The sequence below is a fragment of the Phodopus roborovskii genome, unplaced genomic scaffold, assembly GCF_943737965.1.
Source record: "Phodopus roborovskii unplaced genomic scaffold, PHOROB, whole genome shotgun sequence".
In the NCBI taxonomy this organism is placed as follows: Eukaryota; Metazoa; Chordata; class Mammalia; order Rodentia; family Cricetidae; genus Phodopus; species Phodopus roborovskii.
The window spans coordinates 9,526,789-9,546,933 of record NW_026125444.1 but is presented as its reverse complement, the minus strand read 5'-3'; the positions used below and the strand labels follow the sequence as shown (position 1 = coordinate 9,546,933).

At 39.2% G+C, this 20,145-nt stretch overlaps 1 protein-coding gene and 1 non-coding gene across 2 annotated transcripts in view; both read right to left on the bottom strand.

Annotated features, from left to right (window-relative positions):
* Positions 1-3,567: 3,567 nt before the first annotated feature.
* Cped1 (cadherin like and PC-esterase domain containing 1) overlaps positions 3,568-20,145 on the bottom strand; it is a 252,839-nt gene continuing 236,261 nt past the window's right edge. The window contains exon 22 of the mRNA XM_051175736.1: positions 3,568-5,472. Within this exon, the coding sequence (XP_051031693.1) occupies positions 5,248-5,472 (225 nt within the window). The 3' untranslated portion in view covers positions 3,568-5,247. The remainder of the gene's footprint in view (positions 5,473-20,145) is intronic.
* Positions 13,297-13,461, bottom strand: LOC127215484 (U1 spliceosomal RNA). Its single transcript, XR_007833960.1, has one exon. It is a non-coding gene; the product is annotated as a U1 spliceosomal RNA (small nuclear RNA).

The following is a 20,145-nucleotide window of genomic DNA, read 5'->3' as shown; positions in this document are numbered from 1 at the left end:
CTACAGTATTAGTTAAGATGCCAATCAGCACAAATTAAGTTCCAAACCTAACCTACTTGAACATTGCCACCATGCAGAAATCTGTAATGTTTTCTGTCAATGTAGCTACGATCCAAACCTAACCTACATGAACATTGCCATCAGGTAGGAATCTGCTGTAATGCTTTCTCTAAATGTAAGCTATGTTCTTTTTTGTTAGAGTTAAGGAATTGTGTTGACTTATCTAGTAAGTAGACTTACAGATTACCCTTGATAAACTGTAAAAGTGAACAAATTGGTTGTGTATTTTTGAGTGTGCCAAGACTCAGTGATCTGTTATCCACAAAGCAAATTCTTTTTTTTAAATATCTACTTTGTGTTGTTTAATTTTTTAATATCAAAGTATTTGTAGGTAAATATTTAAATTTACTTACTTGTAAGCTTATATTCAAAGCGTATATCCAAGTATACATTAATTCTTCAGTCCTTTGCTTTATTGATTGCTACTGTAATAATGATTCATTTGAGTATATATTTGAATATCCTCCTTGACTCTCTTTTTTGTCGTACCTACACATTTTTTTGTTCTTTTGTCAATAGCATGTCTATGCAAATAGAATGGCTTTAAAATATATTTTGTTATCTGCTACATCAATTCTCTTTACAGTAACTTTCATAATTTTCTTGTATATTTTCTGTTATATATCTCAATTTGTTGTTTCCATAACTGCAAAGCTATAATTAGGATTTTGATTGAAAATATATTATCTTAACAAACTTCATTGGCAAGCGTTATCACCTATCACTAAATAAATATAATGAACTCTAAATTTTGACATTGTTATCCAGTGGGAAAAGCAACTTTAAATATATATATATATGTATATATATATGCATATATACATATATATATCTCATGATCACAGTGTTCTCTCCCTCCTCTCCTCCCAGCCCAACCGCCACCCCTTCGTTCTTACCCCCATTTCATTCCTCCTCCATTTCTGTTCAGGAAAGGACAGGTATCACATGGATATCAACAAAATACAGCATATCAAGACTAAGCGCCTCTTCATGGATTAAGGCTAGGCAAGGCAAACAAGTATGAGGAGTAGGAACCCAAAAGCCATGAGAGTTGGAGATTGCACACGTTCCTGCTGTTAGGAGTCCCACAAAAGGACAAAGCTACACAACTGTAACATATATGCAGAGGGTCTAGTTCAGTCCCATGCAAGTTCGCTGGTTGTTGGCCCAGTCTCTGTGAGCTCCTGTGAGCCCAAGCTAGTTAATTTTGTGAGTTTTCTTGTGGTGTGATTAACCCCTCTGGCTCCTACAGTCCTTCCCTCCTCTCTTCTGGAGGATTCCCCAAGATCTTCTTAATGTTTGGCTGTGGCTCTCTGCATTTGTTTTCATCGGTTGCTGGATGAAGCCTCTCTGATGACAATTGAGTTAGGCATCAATCTATGAGTACAGCAGAATATCATTGGGAATCACTACATTGACATTTTTTTTTCTTCTGTCCAGTGTGTTGGTTTTATCCTTGGTTTCTGGGTCATCCAGCTTGTAGGTCCTAGTGCATCAGGTAGTATCAATGCAAATTCTTTAAGTTTCATTGAACTTAAAGAAAAGAAGTAGTTTTCATTGTTAAGGGGAAAATGAGGCTGGCTGTCCATATACCAAGTGAGTGGATCATGAGAGGAATATGGAAGTTGGTAATAGCAGTTACTACAGCAATCAAAGCATGACGAAAGGCTCCCAGACCACATGAAACCCTAGAAGCTTTGCCAAACACAATCCAGTTGTAGACACGCTCAGGATCCTGTTGTCCTTAGCAGGTATTCAGGGTGTGGGGGCATTCTGACAACTTCTGTATCAACTCCTTAGGCTGATATGGTCTATCAAAATTGCCTTCACTTCCAAGAGTAATCAAAACATTTGAAGTTTAAATGCATATTAAAAAACAAAGGCAGGCATGATGAGTCATGACTGTAACCCTAGCATTTGTTAGGAGGATCTGGACTTCCAGGCCAGGGCTGATTACATAGGGAGCCTCTTTCTCAAAAACAAGCAAAGCAGCAAGCAAACAACAAAACAAAAGTCAAAGTACCGTTTGCAGCACAGATATTCCTTGACCCAATCAAAGGTGTGGAAGCTGGCTGCTGCTGTTTGGTGTTGGGATACACGCTTGTGAAGTTATTGTTCCATTTTCTTATTTTAAATTCAATAGTACTAGCATTGATGCTGGTGATTTTCCTATATTTTTGTTTCAGCACTTGCTTAAATGAAGGAAATTTTTAGTGTGCTCTTGGCTCAAGCGTTTATCACATTAGATGCCTCCGTCTCTCCTTTCATATGAAAGCCTCAGATCCGCGAAGGGAACTCTTATTGGATATTGCAATTTTGGAACCCATTTTGAAAAATATTTACTTGGAATTTTGCAGTGAAATGGAACTAAAGGGACAAACTAAAGATGCAGGATACCATTGGGCTTTATTTTCTTCCAGTAAGCTCTCCCAGTGCTTTAAATTGAGATTCAGTCCTCTGTAGGGAAGACTTACAGGCATAAAGGAAACTAAAAAGGTTCAGTGATTCCAGTGTACACCAGCACAGCAAGAAAGAGTGAGTGTTGTGGCATCTTTATAAGGTCCTGCTTGGCTACAGGTGAACAGTACACTGCAGCTTTAACACACACACACACACACACACACACACACACACACACACCACACTCTCACATGATCACACATGATATACACACTCACATACATATACAAACTCACACACACACACACACACACACAAAATGCACATGTAAATGTCCCCTTATGCACATAGACACACCCAGTCACTCCCACCTAATGTCAATAGAGCTGCTTGGAAATGTTTGTGCAGCTATTCTTGACTTTCAATATTATTAATGTTTTGTTTTAAGCTTAGTTTAGATTGGATGCTGATCAATTCTTACTCAAAACAATACATTTCCTGCAACTTTCACACTGAAAATGTTTTTAAAGGCCTACTCCTATCTCCCCATGCTCAAATTAAAATGTTCTAAAATGGAAAAATATGTTTGTAAGGGCACGCATTCACATCTAGTTACCCAGTGCAGAATACAATTTCTTCAGGTAAGAAAATGATCGAAACAGTCACTAGAATTTCCGAGCCTTCTCTTGGAAAAAAAAATGCTTACTATCAAACTACATTCAAAAGCTTTGGTCACAGCGGTGTCCATCCCATCCATTGCTGAGATCGTGTCAGAGCTCAAGGATCTATGTGGTTAACCCTGCTTGTCACACTCCAGCATGAGAATCCACTTGACAACATACCTTCCCAGCAGGCACTCTTTGTGTGGTATAACTCTAGTAGATGAGATGGCTCAGTGGCTAAGGGCTCAGTGGCTAAGGGACTGGATTCCCAGCACTTGCTCCGTGGCTCAGAACCCTCTGTAACTCCAGGTCCAGAGAAGCCAATGCTGAGCACCAGGAACACACTATATATATGAAGATAAGACTTTCAGATATATAGTCAAATAAATAAATCTAAATCCTTTTAAAAGAGGGAAGTTAAATGATACTCCCCGAACACTGACTGTTACCAGATAGACATTTATTGAAAATACATTACAATTGTTTCTAACATCTAGTATTATTTCAATGGCGAAGAGGAAAATGGCAGGTGAACTCAAGTCAGAGGGTTTTTTACAATGACATTGATAGCCAGTCACAAAAAAACAAACAAACAAACAAAAAAACAAAAACAAAACAAAACAAAACAAAACTAGCATTAATCATAATACTGTTGTGGAATATGCAATGCCTTAAATTTTGATGGAGCAGCTGTATCAATTGCTAACATTTCATATCATCAAAAAAAAAAATAGCTAAAAATCTAAAAACAGTTAATTTGGTACCATTGTTCAAGAAAATCTATTCATAAATGCATATGTTGTTCATATTAAGTGACATTCATCCTTAAATATAATTAATACAGTTAAATATAAATTCATGTTTATGTTCTTATAAAAATATGTATAAAAATAGAGTATTTGAAGGTGGATATTCATTCTAAATAAGTGGTGGATCATTAGAATAAAATAGTTTCACTTTTTATGGCAATGAATTTGAGGTATTTGTACATTTAGTAATCTTAGTTACATACTGAGTTAGGCCTTCTCAGCTTCTTCTCCTCATCCCCAAATCATCTTTTAAAACCCACCATAGCAGTAAGATGTTACCCCCTAACAAGGAATTTGTGTAACAAGGCAACTTACCATTTTTACCTAAAAAGAAGTGTAAGTTTTCAGTGCTAGAATTAAGTATGTTTCTGGCTTATGCCACAATTAAAAAAAAATATTTGTATGCTTACTCTAATTTGAATTAAACACATTTGTTCAAATGAAAATACAGACACTAGTCACATAGTAGTATTTGTGGATACATAGAGAATTCTTTATGCTTACACATTTGAGAATCTGCAGTCCTTTGCAAAACTATCTGAAATGTAACTGTCATCTTAAAGCAGATACATCTATGGCCAAGTGAAGCCTCTTTAGGAATAGCATCCACGAACATAACAAAGTAACACATGGGGAACTTTATTTTGTTCCACACTTAAGCATATCACCAATTTAGACTGTGTTCCCCAGCTAAGCGCACAGCTGGGAGCCGGGTGTGTGAAACCCACAGGAACACAGAGTTGAATACGAAATCGCTTCCTATCACTTGCAGAGAATCTCTTTGAGTTCCCCGGTAGAACATCACTCCTGTTCTTTCTCTCCCATTACAAACTTTTAAAAGTATAACAAGAAATGTTTTTCATAAGCATTAGACCCACAAAGCTCAAACCACAATAAATATCCCTTTTTCTCCTGGTAAAGAACTTAACTGTCATCCCTCCAAGTGGAATGTAATTGCTTTTTTCACCATGTGTGCCAACAGAGAGGATAGCACAGGCACAGCATTACCCTACCACCATACTGTTACACTTCTAAATTTTTGCTTATCATATTGCACTACAATTCCTGGTCCACGCGGTCCTAGTTTTGGCTCACATTTCAAGTGATCTCCTTATAGTTCTGTCTTTCAGTCTGAAACCAACGACTGATGCTCAAGGTCACTTTTGACTGTTCAGTTGTAGAAAGGTGCCGTTGCTCCTTTGAAAGCTGTGCGCTTTGGTGTGTATGCTTGCACTACTGAGTGTGCCGTCATTGCCAAGTATGTGTGAAGCACATTTGGTTCTCAGACCATTGTGAGTAAATGGCTTAGGTCTCCTTCAGGGAGCCTGTGCAGACCTCCAACTCGCACACATCCTGCTGAGCAGGATTTCAGAACAAACCTGATTTATTGGACCTCTGACATGATATGGTGAATGGATATTTGGGACAGAATTGTGTCGTTGTAGTCTGTTTTGACTGCTGAAGTATTTCCCCACAATATGGTTCTTGGATCTTTTCATCTTGATAACATGGGGCTCTCTGGAAAACTTGGATTTCACTACCTGCAAACAAAGAGCAAGAAATTAGGGGGGCAAAACCACAGATACTTGAGCTCCACATAGACCAATATAATTGACACTATAACTGTCATGTTTGCCTTACATTGCTGCCACACGGCTGTTGTCTAAAGGGCACAGAGATGATTTACATAAAGAAGAACCAGTGTAACCTGTGTTGCACAAAAGATCACAGCTGAAGTTAGAAGTCGTTCCACTTTTCACATCTTGAGTCTTCTGTTTTCAGTGCTATGGAGATACTGTTCCACAGGATGCCTCTCCCACACCGCGGTGTGTGTGTGTGTGTGTGTGTGTGTGTGTGTGTGTGTGTTGCAAGCATGTGTGTATTTGGACCTGATGCACTAGCATAGGGTTTGACATTATCTTTCTACAGTAGAGCAGGCACTGTTGTGAGTTACCATGTCACTGATTCAAGCATGGTACTTTAAGTCTGTCATGGAACAAAATGGCAACCCTCATCATTTTCAGAGAAAGTAAAAGTACTTTCCTACTCCTTACCCAAAAGATGATAGTGTTATAGTTAGAAGTTACATTTCTTTGGAGAGTTAGTAAATCATGAAACCTGCAAAAATAGCCTATGCTTTAAGCTTTATGTTTTTGTGTGTGCATATGCCTTTATTTAAAATGTTATTTTGAACAGATGATATTCTAATAAAGCATTTGTGGGGCCGAAAGAGATTACAATCACACAATTTCTTCCTATCTCTTTTCCTACCTCAGCCACTCAGTTCTCTCTCTCTCTACATATTACCATCTTTTTGTGACTCATGGCTATTTTGTAAATATCGACACTCTTACATGCATAAGGCTGTATTTATTGTCTGTATTTACATTTTGCAAAACATTGTCCTGGTGGAAGCCTGAAACGTTATCTTCTGCCTCAGAGAAACTGAACTCAGGGTGTCAGAACTGAAGGTTTGGGGAAGTCAAGTAGGGACCGAGAAAGAAACTGGGAAGGGTAAGGTCCCAGGGGAGTCAGACGAGAGAAAGGAAGAAAATACTAGTGATGATGTTTTCAAGCTCTTTAGAAACAAATAACGAAGTAAGAATTTCATCATGTTTGCCGTGAAGGCCTAGTACATTGTTTTTCTATCAGCTCTTGGGATGCAGGAAAGAACTCTCTGATGACAGCTGAAAGTTTGCTGTGTCATACAGATTTTTTTTTCCTATTCTTTTGGGTGTAATGCAATACTCAAGGCACACATCATTTGACCCCATATAGGAAAATGAATGCAGTTCATGAAAACAGTTCCTGAAAACTAAACAGCATATTCAGTGGGAAAAAACCCATATATTTGGGAAATAAATATTAACGTTACACATTTTAAGTAAACACAACTCTTTTAGAAGAACCATTGAAACAGAAACTTTATAAAGATCTATATCAAAATGTTGACAGAGTTGCTTTTCAGTGTAAGGATGCCATGTTGGTTTAATGTGTTCTATTAACTTTTCATCTTGACTTTAAAAAAACCATAATCAATGTGCATGATTTTCAGACAATGAAAAAAAAGGGGGGGGGGAAATGTTAGAATTGAAGGAATAAAGTTACCAGTAGTGTATTTTTAGAACCAGTAACCTTTGCTAAACCTCAGGGGTGTGAATCACTTTCTATGAGAATTGCCATGATGAAAAGTTGGCTTTTGCTCTATCAGACCCTTGGATCAGGCGACTCTTAGGAAGGGCAGTGAAAACACATCCAGTAGTGACAAAGAGTCCATGTGGATTGTGATTTAGAACTCAGCTTGCCATTAATCATTGGCTGACATTTCCAGCTCTCATGAGTGATATTCCTCCTATGCCCTTCTCCTATGATGTAAAGAGTAAGGTTTTTCCTCCCGTCACGTCTTGTCCTGCTGCTGCGCCAGCCCCAAATAATGCACAGGGACTCTGTATTTGATATGATGTTGTTGGCCAGGTACTCATTTCTTATTGGCTAGCTCTGTCTTAAGTATTAACCCATTTCTATGTATTTCCACGTGGTCTTACTGAGAGCGGAGGAATGGTGGTTCTGTTCTCTCCAGGCTCTCCATCCTGACTCCTCCTTACTACTTCCTCCAATCCTCCTTGTCTCCTAGTCCCTCCTCTCTTGCTTTCCTATTGGCCAACAGTGCTTTATTCCTTAAACCAGTATGAGAAACATATATACATAATGACATCTCCCATCACTACAAGGTGGTTTTGTCAGCACTCAAGCATGGTAGGCCTGCGAGGGTGCTGGAGCTCCCTGAAGATCTTCTGTATTTTGGAGGGGAGTGCCCTCAAGTCACATTAGTGGACAACATTCTTGAAGTTTATGTAAGGAAACACTTAAGCATAAATATGGCAAGCAACCTTAAAATAATACCACTCCAGTGTTCTGCAGCCAAAATAAAGACAATGTCTAAATATGATTTTGTGTTAAGTTTGGCTTCTGAAATTGCCATAATAGGTCTATGTGCCAATTATGTGCAAAATGAAAACAAGTCTGTCCTAACACACAAGGCTATAGCACTTTATTTTATTTTAATACTTGAGGAAGATGTGTTTGCTACTCTTAAGTAGATATATGGATAGGATGCCCAAAAATATGTACTTCAGTATCTCTGAGAGAAATAAATTTCACCTAAAGGAAGCATCTGGGTTTTGCCTTGTCTCATGGAGATACTTGACTGTTTAATTCTGACTTTAGAGAGCTGAAGTTAATCTTGGAGAAAGGGAGATGAGATGACGGGTTCTCCCAACAGTTTCAGAAGGTCAGGCTAATTTATACTCTTGAATAACCAATGTTCCTGTCAGATGTCATTTGAAATGGACTCCTGAATGCCCTTGTTGGTGATTGGTCCAACCACATTAGGCTTACTTTGCCTTGATTTTGAAAAATAATTTTAGGGAATAATAAAAGATTATGTTTCCAAACTTTTTTCTACCATCACTATGATTTGATGTTGAATCCTGAATGCAGACAAATAAAGATAATTATTTCAGTTTTGATTTATCAAAGTATATATATATATAGACACAAAAATTTCCCCAAACTGCTATTGTGAATTAAATCCATTAAAATACCCTGTAGTAGTATGTGCCACACCACTAGCAGAAAAACACTTCAACATTATGAAATGGTTCATTATAGGAAACTGACATAGCATTATGTGGAAATACCTAATCCTTTACTCTGAAAACCCAAATGAGTCTTCTGAAAACGATCACATAGTCTATCAATAATTAAGAAAAATATTAAAAACATCTCTTGTAATACCAAATGTCTAAGTTCACCAATGATCTGCTGGCTGCACGTGAAGAATCCACCACAAAGTTAATGAGGCACAAATGACCCGTGGCCTATGAAGAGATAAACAACATCAGGGCTTCACAGTTGACTAAAGTGCACTGTGCAATTGGGGGATGCATGTCAAATTCTAAAATACATGTTAAGAGTCAATATAGGGCCAGGTGGTGGTGGTGGTTCATACCTTTAATTCCAGCATTCAGGAGGCAGAGGCAGGCGGATCTCTATGAGTTTGAGGGCAACCTGGTCTACAGTGTGAGTTCCAGGGCAGCCAAAACTACACAAAGAAACCCTGTCTTAACAAACAATCAAAAACAGAAATATAACCATGATAACTTGAGAACAAAAATTACTGGTGGTTTTGGGGTGGGCTTTTGGTATGAGCTGTTTTTCCATAAGTATGAATCAAGTCTACTCTCAAAATTCATCATGAATTGATCCATCCTTGCCAACATGAAAACTTTTAAGGAGCTTTGCTTCTTTCTTCTTCCCACACAAACCTCTCCAATCTGTACGTGTGTGCGTGTGTGCATGTGTGTGTGTGTGTGTGTTAGGGAAACAGTGATCCTTATCTTCCCATAGCCTTATTATCTGTAATGTGATGTGTGCATGTGTGTGTGTGTGTGCGTGTGTGTGTGCGCGCGAGCGCACGTACACACGCGCATAAGTATGTGTGTCTATTCTTATCATTGAACTCAGGGCCTGGTACATGCTAAGCACCCAGAACCATAACCACTGCCAAGGTTCACAGTCTAAGTCCCAGGTAGAGCTGTGTTCTTTGAACCCCTCACTGTCCTTCAGGAACACGACTCTTCTGTCCAGTTTTCCTTGTGCCCCTCACAGATTCATGCCAGTCAGGGTTATCTCCTCCTATTGCCTTTACAACCCAACATCTAGGAAACAATTCTAATCCTGACCTCATCCTGATGGTCAACAGGATATTTATACATCAGATTTGATAAGCCATTCATCTTGAATCAGGGTCTACCAGAGGCAGGAGGAAAACATGGATTGAATAACAGTGTGCTTTTATAATGAGCTTAAGGTTTGTGCTGAGTGTGTATGGTATACATAGCCTGTGTAATGTATTGATGGGTAGACATTCTGGCCAGGCTGCATGAGTTAGCAGGGCTAAGAGGCCTTGTGGGGGAAAACCATAACCTGTGCTTTCTACTTGACCACAAATATAGGTTATTGCTGCTCATGGATAAAGGATAAAGTTGTCTGGCTGAGTTCCATGCTCTGCAAACAAACTATAAGCAAACATTGAAGAAAAATCCCTGTTTCACCAAATGGTCCAGCTTGTTGGAGCTTAGGCTTTGCAAGACCAGTGGTTGTCAGTACAGAGAGGACAGAATGAGTCTGCAGAGAACCGTACAGATGTGTGCCTGGAAACACACATCTGTGTGCAGGGCAGAGCAATAGAAACAAGTGAGCAAGACCAGTGATGGGAGCTGCAGTGTGTGTGCGTCTCTATCAATAGAGTGGGAGCCAGTGCTGGAAAAGTCAGTAATCACTGAGCCCCTGGAGTAGCTTGTCCCAAGTACACTTAAAGTCACACTGTCATACTTTCAGAAACTGAGGTGCTCAGTTTTTCCACTGACTGAGTGTTAAAACCATGAGTGACAGATCATATATCATGATCCAGATACCACTGACCTTTTACTACCTTTTTATTCTCACAATAACTAGGATATTAAATAATATTTGCCTTCGGTGGAGGTGTGGTAAATGGAGGTGTGGTGAATATTTGTGTGTTTTTGTGGTGTGTGTGTGTGTGCGTGTTTGTGAACCTGAAATGATCCTTTCCTTGATCATTTTTCTCTTTCTTTTTTTCTTTCTTTCTTTCTTTTTTTTTGATGAAGAATCTGAATTTGCTTGATGGGTCATAGAAGAAATATTAAGATGGAGACTTACTGTAATGACCATAATGAGAATGGCCCGGACCCTTCAGGAAAGTCATGGCTAGATTTCCCTGCCTGGGGCCCAGTTTTAGAAAGGCTACATTAAGGTATAAAAGTAAAAACTGAAGGCAGATTGGATTGGGATCTGTGGGGTGACATACTGAATGGAACACATCCATGGGTCTCATCTGCCCATTTTCAGAGGTCGAAAGTCTGGATGCAGTGTGTTTGGCACAGAATCTGGCATTAATCACATGCTCAATGCTTGTTAAATTGCCAAGTATATTTTACACTATTTTGTTATGTTTATGCCTACATTAAGATAGAATATTTCTTTGTGGGAGCAACATTTAATGCTATTCTTTTTGGAATGTAATAGTAAAATTTGGATTAAAGGGGATGCAAGTTGGCTTGGTGGGTACAGGAGCTTGCCATCAAGCCTGACAAGCTGAGTTCAATTCTCCAGGACCCACATAATGGAAGGAAACAACTGATTTCTGCATGCTTTCTTTGGCTGACACACATGAGTACATGTATATATTCACATATACAAAAATAAACAAAGAAAAGTGTGACAAAGGCCATTCAATTATAAGTATTTTAAAATGCAGTTAAATGCATGCAACATTCAATAGCGAGATGGAAAGGACAATGCTTATTCTGCAGATTAAAAAGCATTTCATAAATTCTAATTGTTACCAAAAACTTTTATGTAGAAGTAAATTCTAAATTGCGTCTAGTGTTATATGTCCAGTAACTATAAGTGTTGAAAGCCCAGCACTTTTAAACAAATAGGATTAAAATAAAGAATGTAAGTGTAAAATGTAACTATGGGCCAGGCATGCTGGTGCACACCTTTAATCCCAGCACTCAGGAAGCACAGGTAAGTAGATGTCTGAGTTTGAGATTTCTGAGCTCTACAAAGGGAGCTCTAGGACAGCCAGAATTACACAGAGAAACCCTGTCTAAAAACAAACAAACAAGAACAAGAACAAAACCAACCAACCGACAAACAAAAAAGAGCTATGTACCACATTGCAACTGCCCACAATGCACAGGGAGGGTTTTAGTTTTATTGTGCGTACTTATTTTTAAACTCTTAAAGTAAACAAGAATTCATGCAATCTTTTTGCAATGAATAATCAAAAGAGAAACAACATAAGTTAGTATTTCATATACAAATTCTTAATGAGCCCCCCCTCCATGTAAGACCTATCTTTCAATATTCAGAGTTCTCTGCGCTAGAAAACACAAGGAGGAATTCAGATATGGTCCCTACCGTCCAGAGGACTATATAAAGACACATGTCTAAGATACTTGAAGTAGGAACAAGAATGAAGTGACTTCAAAGACATTGTCTGGGACCAGATCTACAAGGTCAGGCATCATGTTGTTTCCATGTAATGAATAGTCCCCAAGTACATTAAGGAGACTGGTGCTAATTTATGGTAGGCCTACGAATCTCTTTCCATGCCCATTATTTCTTTGAACTTATTTGTGAAGATCAGAAACCAGCCTTCAAACTGTTACCTGTCTCCAGATGTCAAAACATCATCCTATTTCCACTCCAGTCTGGAAGGTGGAGAAAAGGTAATTTAGGCAAGTTGTTAAGGGATGGAAATGTTCTGCCAAAAAAAGATGCTTGATACCTGTACAGTCAAAAGTTCCTTTTCTTTGATCTTGTGTGGAAACAAGCCAAGTTGGGATCCTCCCAACGTTCAGAGGGCCATTTGGGGTTCCTAAAATCCAACTCCTGTGTCAAGTGTAGTGTGGCTTTGAAAGGGAGCAACTATGACACAAATGTTAGATTGCCTCTGAGCAATGACAATAAACTGTGTGTGAGCTGTTAGAATACACCAACAAAAGAGATAGGCCTCAAAATCACGACAATGGGTCCAGATGAACTGGCATACAGATCACCTCTGCCAGGGACTAATCCTAAGATACACATCCAAACAGAGGATAGCAGGCATGCCTACCTAGCAAGGAAAGGACCCACTACATCTGGTTGGTTAATACTAATACAGCTAATGGCATATACACATATGATTTGGCAAATAACAAATCTTTCACCCTCCTTAATACAAATTACTTTGTCTATTTTCTAAATTTGCTGTCATGAATTATATTTCAAATTAAGAATAAATAGAGGACCACGGATCTTCATAAACCATGATAGCCTATCAGTGTGATGGCATTGTTCAATATAATAAAATCTTCCATTTAGCACATCTTATAATAAAGATTTATCATAGCAAAGATCTAGGATACAATATGGTAGTCATGATTATGGACTTGCAACTTTATTTCAACTAAAAATTAGCCTTTTAATAGTAATTGATATGTCAGACTGCTAACTGCAGTACTGAGGATAATTTGGGAGTGGAAATCCACGTGATGAACTTTTTTTTAAAAACTCCACAGACAAGCACCTACCTGCTGCCTGACTCAGTGCAGGGAGAACAGTGGTTTTGTCTTTTGCAGACCGGAAGTAACTTTTACCTTTACATTAAAATATGTTGAGACATCTCTCAGTTTGCAATTGTAGGTCTTCTTTTATTTTTATGTAAATAAAAATGTGGGCACAGATATATTGTAGAATGTATAGACGTGCCACATTTACTTTATCTTATTCAGGGGAGAGCAGGAATGCAGTCCCCCAGTGCCACAAATTAATGCATTCAAATTTCCCACATTTGGAGAAATCAAAGGGGTCAGCACATCCAGAGTGCAGTGGATGAGGCTTGCCCTGGGAAAAGCACTTTCATGATCATGGTATCTCCCCTGTAAGGTAAGTATAGAAAATGCCATGTTTCAACTGGATTAGTTTTGATTTATTGCTTTAGTTAAGACTTTCCAAACAAATGGAAAATTATTTTAAGTTACACCATAACACTAGCATTGCATCTTTAACTATTAAGCATGGGCAATTTTAATACTCAAAATTGATTTCACATAAACATTCATCAGAGTGAATATCTTGCTTGCTATGGCAATTAATAGATACATCTGAAATAACTTTGAATTTTCCAAAAGCCAGTACAGAAAGGGCAGGCTCATTGAACTGGAAATGTGTCAGGCAGATATGCAACAAGCAAATACCTTTTCTAAAACTGATCTCGACCTGAATAACCTCAAAGGAAGGAACTTTGATGTGGTTCCAGGCTCAGAGAACAAAATAGGAAACAATTTCCATGGTGTAAGTGTTCCAGAACTGCCTGGATGGGGTCAGACCGGTGTTCTGTCTACAAACTTGAATGGTGATTGTGGATAGAGGCTGAAGAGCAACGAGGTGACCACATCCTAAGGCTAGAGGACAAGTGATTGACCGTAGGAAATATGCTGCCATCTTATAAGTGCATACTGCTGAAGGACTGCTGAAGGACTTATAGAATCACTCTGCATGCCAGCTAGTCTAATGACTAGCTAAAACAAGAAGCCTAAGAACCCATAGAAATGGGGTCAAACTAAAGTAACAGAACACAGTTAGAAGCTGGTATTTCTAATGTTTAATTCCATTTCAGAGCATCTCACAATTTTGGCAAATAACGAGGAATGCTTTTCTCTCACTCGCTCCCCAAATATTTAATTATGGCGCATTCAAAAACTGTGTCGCTTCAAGGGAGTCCAAGTTTGAACGAGACAAAGATGCTGAGGATTAAAGCACAATATTAAATATTTTAAGGGCTGAGTTTTTTTCTGTTTGGGGCTTTCCAGATTTCCAGTGAGTCCACTGTTACTGTCTTCCACAACACCGCCTTAATAACCCTTCTTTCTCTAAGAGCTGAGCCCATAGCTCAGCGGCTCTCAACTTTCCTACTGCTGAGATCCTTTAATTCATGTTGTGGTGACCATAAAAATTATTTTCTTGCTACTTCAAAACTAAAATTTTGCTATTACTGTGAATCATAATCTAAATGTCTGATATTTCCAATGGTCTTATGTGACCCCTGGGTAAGGGTCAGTCAACCCCCAACTGAGTCAAGACCCATAGGTTGAGAACCTTGGCCCTATGTCCTCAGTTTTGACTCTGGGAGCAAATTGTTCTTTAAAGTGAGCAGTTTGATTACACAGTCTTATAGATTATTATCTTGCACTCCCATGTAGCTTCCCAGTGATTCCCTGTCCTTAACATAAATATTCCCTTAGTCTGAGTACCTACTTTACTGTAGTTACACACGTCTTTTGGAAGCCAACTATTATGTGTTTGTTTCATCATTCTCTTGAAGTTAAAAATTACACTTAAGAATAAGGCATCCATCCTAGAGCCTTCATCCAGTATCTGATGGAAACAGAAGCATAGATCCACAGCTAAGCACTGAGCCTTCCATGAGAGATCATCAAAGTCTGTCAAGTCATTTCTGGTAGGGCCTAGGACCTCCCCCATGTCTCTGGGCTAAGGGACTATGCCATCCATGGGGAATGGGCCCCCAAAGTCCATTTGTGCATTATGGATACATCCTGGTTCCACTGCCAGTGGCCCTATCAACTGCCCAGCCCTCTTAGCATACACCCATGTTCAGGGGTCCTGGTTTGGTCCTATGTTGGTTCCCTAGCTCTCAGACTGGGATCCATGAGTTCCCACTTGATCAGGTCACCTGTTTCTGTGGGTTTTCCCAGTGTGGTATTGACCCTTTTGTTCGTTACTCCTCCCTCTCTGAAGCTGGATCCCAGGAGTTTGGCTCAGTGCTTAGCTGTGGATCTATGCTGCAGTTGGGGGTGGTCACTATTTCTTCCATGTCTGGTCTCTGTACCATTCCCAGAGCTACCACCAGTGCTGTGCTGACTCAGAGCTCATGGAAATCTGCAGCAACTATGGGTCATAGGAGCCCAGGAATGAATTCGCCATTTGCAACGGGAGGTTAATAGCAGTTACTGATTTCAGTGACTTTGGATATGACTGGTTGACTCTTCAGAATAAGACAGAAAGTGCTTAAGGAATAAGGGTGCTTTAGCTCTTCCATTTAGAAGATATGAAGGACACTCTAAGAAGTACCATCTCTGAAAAACTGATCAGACTTTTTAAGTCATGCATTATACTAAATATGTAGACGAACATATAAAAGAAAAAAAAAGAAGTTCTGTCCTGTTGAAAAGAGTTTGGAAAAAGGGGGATGAAGATAATTGAGACATTAATTATTAGTTGTTGAGACAGCATTTTACTTTCTGTTACCTTTCTATGTTGCTCAAGCTGGCTTCAAATTCCTGCACTCAATCTGCCTCCTCCTCAAGCCTCCAGAGTGCTGGGATGAAAGGCTTACACCACCATCCTCAGCTCAAGTTCAACTTTATTTATTGTAAGGGCTTTGAGATCTATTAGTATACTTACATTATCTGATAATCTGTAAAGTAGAGGTGCAGTAATTTTCACATAAAACAGTATGGGCAATGCTACTCCAGGCAGCTCAGAATCTTAATTACATTCTTTAAAATTGGCAGTGAACTTCTCAACATCATGGTCTACCACATGCAGCATAAAGTGCCAAGAGGTCATCTTTCCTAGCCACACAAACATTCTAGGTTTTGGCGTTGCAACGTACGGGATGTACAATTACAGCAAAGACATAATGCCAGTTTAACATAAGGTAATAACACTCTGTTTATCTTCCATTTAATTATCCTTCTTAAGAAAAAGATGGATTTAATTGGTAGCACCAACTATTCATACTGGAGTACTATCTTAACCACTAAGCCATATCACTAACCCCCTAGAGTACTCTATATATTTTTACTTGAAAATTAAAACGATATATTCTGACTGTGGTTCCCCTCCCCTATCTCCTCTAAGACCCTTCCCACCTATCTGACTCCACTCCTTCTTTCTCTCTCTTTCCAGAAAACACACAAATAGAAAAAGCCAAACCGTAATGCTGAAAGTAATAATAAAAATAGCAACAAAGCAGCATAAGAAACACACACAAAAACAAAATTCATAAAAACCCAAACCAGAAACCATAACATGCAAGCACCAGGGAGATATTTGAAATGTTCAAAGAAAGGACTATGTGACAAAATCAATCTACGGAACCTCCACTGAGTCTGTTTATATCTACTACCAGGCACGAGGCCTGCCCTTACATGTGCTTTATAGACCCAGGGAGATGCCGTTGGAGAAAACTGGAGAAAGCGTCTGGGTTAGGGATGAGGACTTGTGTCCACTTCCTTTCTTGGCACTGGGACTGCATCTGCTTAGACATGTTCATGCTGCCACAGTCTCTGTGTGTTCATATGTGTGTCCATCTGTTGTGTATGGAAGACACTATTTCCTTGATGCCATCCATCCCACCTCCTCTTCTGCATAGCCCCTTAAGCCCTGAAGGCAGGGAGGGGATGAAGACTGCTCATTTAGGACAGAGTGTTCCAATACATTTTATTCCCAATCGTCTTAGAAAGGCCTGAGGTCTCTCATGGCTAATGAATCCACCCTCTTCCGGTACTGTGTTCTAATCTGAACCCACCCTCACCAGGCACTGACTGCTAATCTAAATCTTTGTCACCAGGCACCGTGTTCCAATCTAAATCTATCCTCACCAGGCACTGACCTCTCTCTAATCTGATTCACTTGTAAAAAAAAAAAAAAAAAAAAAAAAATGTGAGACTCCCCTTGCAGGTAATGGAATGAGTCATTTTATACAGAACGAACTATCAGTAATCACTTTCCTGAACAGGAAAGGGGTGGTACAGGAATAGGAAAAATGTGTCCCAGTAATTGAAACTGGAAGCTATGAAATGAAAACATAAAGAAAATCCATTGCAAATAAACAAGAAGGAAGAAGCGACACACACCTCCCCCACCTTGCCCCAATGACTTTGGCCCCTTGCCTGTTAGTGGAGGGAGGTATTGCTCGAACAGCCTCAATCTTATCTGTCTTTTTAGTTTTACTTTTAAAAAAGATGTATTTGTTTATTATGTACAGTGTTCTGCCTGCATGTATGACTGCAGGCCAGAAGAGGGCACCAGATCTCAGTTTAGATTGTTGTGAGCCATGATGTGGTTGCTGGGAATTGAACTCAAGACCTTTGGAAGAGCAGGCAGCACTCAACTGCTGAACGATCTCTCCAGCCTCTGTATTTTTTTTTAAAACTTGATTATTTTTCTTGAGTGAACAAACATGATGAAAACTTTTAGGCCTTGTGGAGTACTTCCAACTCCCCCCCCCTCCAATTTGGTGTATCTTTACAATTGATAGTCCCTTCAGTCCTGCCACCAGTATCTTATTATGCATTTCAGTGTCAGATAGGACCTTCTTACTGCCAAAACTATGAGGATTTTGAATCCCTTATCTGAAATGAAGTGTCTACTACACTTGACATTGTTCTGTATTGAGAATTTTCCACTCTGGCTTTCCAGAGGACTATACCTAGGACTATACAAACTACTAAAGTTCTGACTCTAAAAGTTCATGCTCTGAATTTAATGGCCATGTTTCTCCAAACTTTTCCTGATCTATTTTTACGGCTTCAACTATTGCCAATTTACTGATGACTCCCAATCCTACCTCCAGTCTCAACCTGCCCCTTGATCTTCATATTCTGTATATCCAACTGCCCGTTCAGAACGCCACCTGGATGTCCTACAGGCATCTCAAATGCAACATGTTGAAAACTGAACTAGTCATCTTCTCCCTAAGCTGATACCTTTTCAGTTCTTTGTCTTACTTGCTGTCTCAGCTCTCTAATCAGTCATGCAAGTTAGGAATCCCCTTTGATTCTTCCCACTCCATTCCACAGATAAAACCTGCAGATTAAACTCTTTAAATAGAGCTTGTGTTTGTCCACTTCGATCTTACGCTTGCTGCCTCTGCCCTTTCTGACATCTGGGGAAATTAAACTTATGTTCTTGCCTTGGTTCTTTCCACATTTGATTATATGTCCTAACTTTTAAAAATAGATGTATTTACTTTTATGTTCATGAGTGTTTGCCTGCGTGCATGAATGTACAACACATGGGTACAATTTTCTAGTTGAAGAGGGTATCAGATACCCTGGCATTAGAGTTGCATACACCTGTAAGCTATCATGTGGGTACTGGGAACCACGCCTAGGTTCTCTGCAAGAACAGCAAGTATTTTTAGAAACAACTCCCAGGTCTTGGGTTCTAACTTATTCAGACAAAAATGCTACCAACTCATTCTTCCTTGTAAGAGTTTCAGTACCACCTACAGGACTAAATGGTAAACTTTCACCACCATTTGGTCCTTGGCTGTATTTTTCCAGTCCCCCTTCTTAGTGATGCGCTATAGTATCTAGCAATATCAATAATTGCTCATAATTCTATGAGAACAGCATATTATTTCAGAGTTACTCACTGTTTCATGGAGTCAGCACGGTCTACATCCCCAGACCCAGGCTAGGGCCACTTTTCCTCCACAATCCAACTGATATTTTTTGTTTTAAAGGAGAGGTTCAGTCAATCCTCAGACCATGTCCTATACGTCTTTTTGTTCGCGTGTAGCCACCATTGCCTCTGCATATCTCTAATATGCTATTCTATATATTGTGTCATATGGGTTTTTATAACTTATGTTTTAGCAATATTTCAAGCCCAGGAACCAAATGTGCCTTATTTATTTTTACTTTCTACTGTTTAGCTCAAGAAGTGGACTTACTAAACAAATGCAGGATGATTGCATCAAAAAAATAAACAAGACTGATGTATTTGGAACAGGGTGCAGGGCAAAGGCTTAGAAGAATATCCATATGTAAACAGGACTCGGCAACTGGCTCGTTTGGGTTGTTATATGGTAAGGAAGGATAAGCAGAAAACTTTAGTTTATAAGTAGAAGTACAGGTCATACTAGTGAGAACAAAGGTTAAAGGGGAGTTTGAGTCTCACTTTGGGGACATATGGCTTTTGAGATGCTTTTTTTTTTTTTTTTTTTTTGGAGTTTTGTAATGCAGTCTCTAGCCAATCTAGAGAAAATTATCATAGTAATTTATTGCAAATACCCATGCTTTGGTAAGATATCCCTAAAGGTACAATAGTGGCACTCATATCTAGGTAGTAACCAACACTGGACTTAAGGCCTACTCAACGGGAAGGAAATCATGCATGTTACTGGAAAGCTAGCCAATTACTCAGGGATAGTGAAGTCATGTATCTTAGAGAAGAACCTATCATAAGTACTTTAATAAACCAGTATAATTCTGAAATACTTGTCCTTGTACTCACAAATAAGTCTAATTCTCATCCCCTATAAAAGAAACTTCTCTTTGCTGCACATGGAAAGAGTCTCTTTCTCATTACAGAAAGACACGGGTCAAAATGCAGGGAACAACTAACCATGGGCCACCTAGCCCAAATGAATACTTCTACAGTACAGCACACACACTTAAGGCTCAGGAAAGATATGGAGGAGGGACCGGAGGAGCAAGGGATTGTGTCCCTGAAACATAACAGGGAACATACACCTCAACGGTGTGGTTCTTTAAACAAGGCCCGGATGTTGACAATAACGCCAACAGACATGCTAGTAGAGGAAA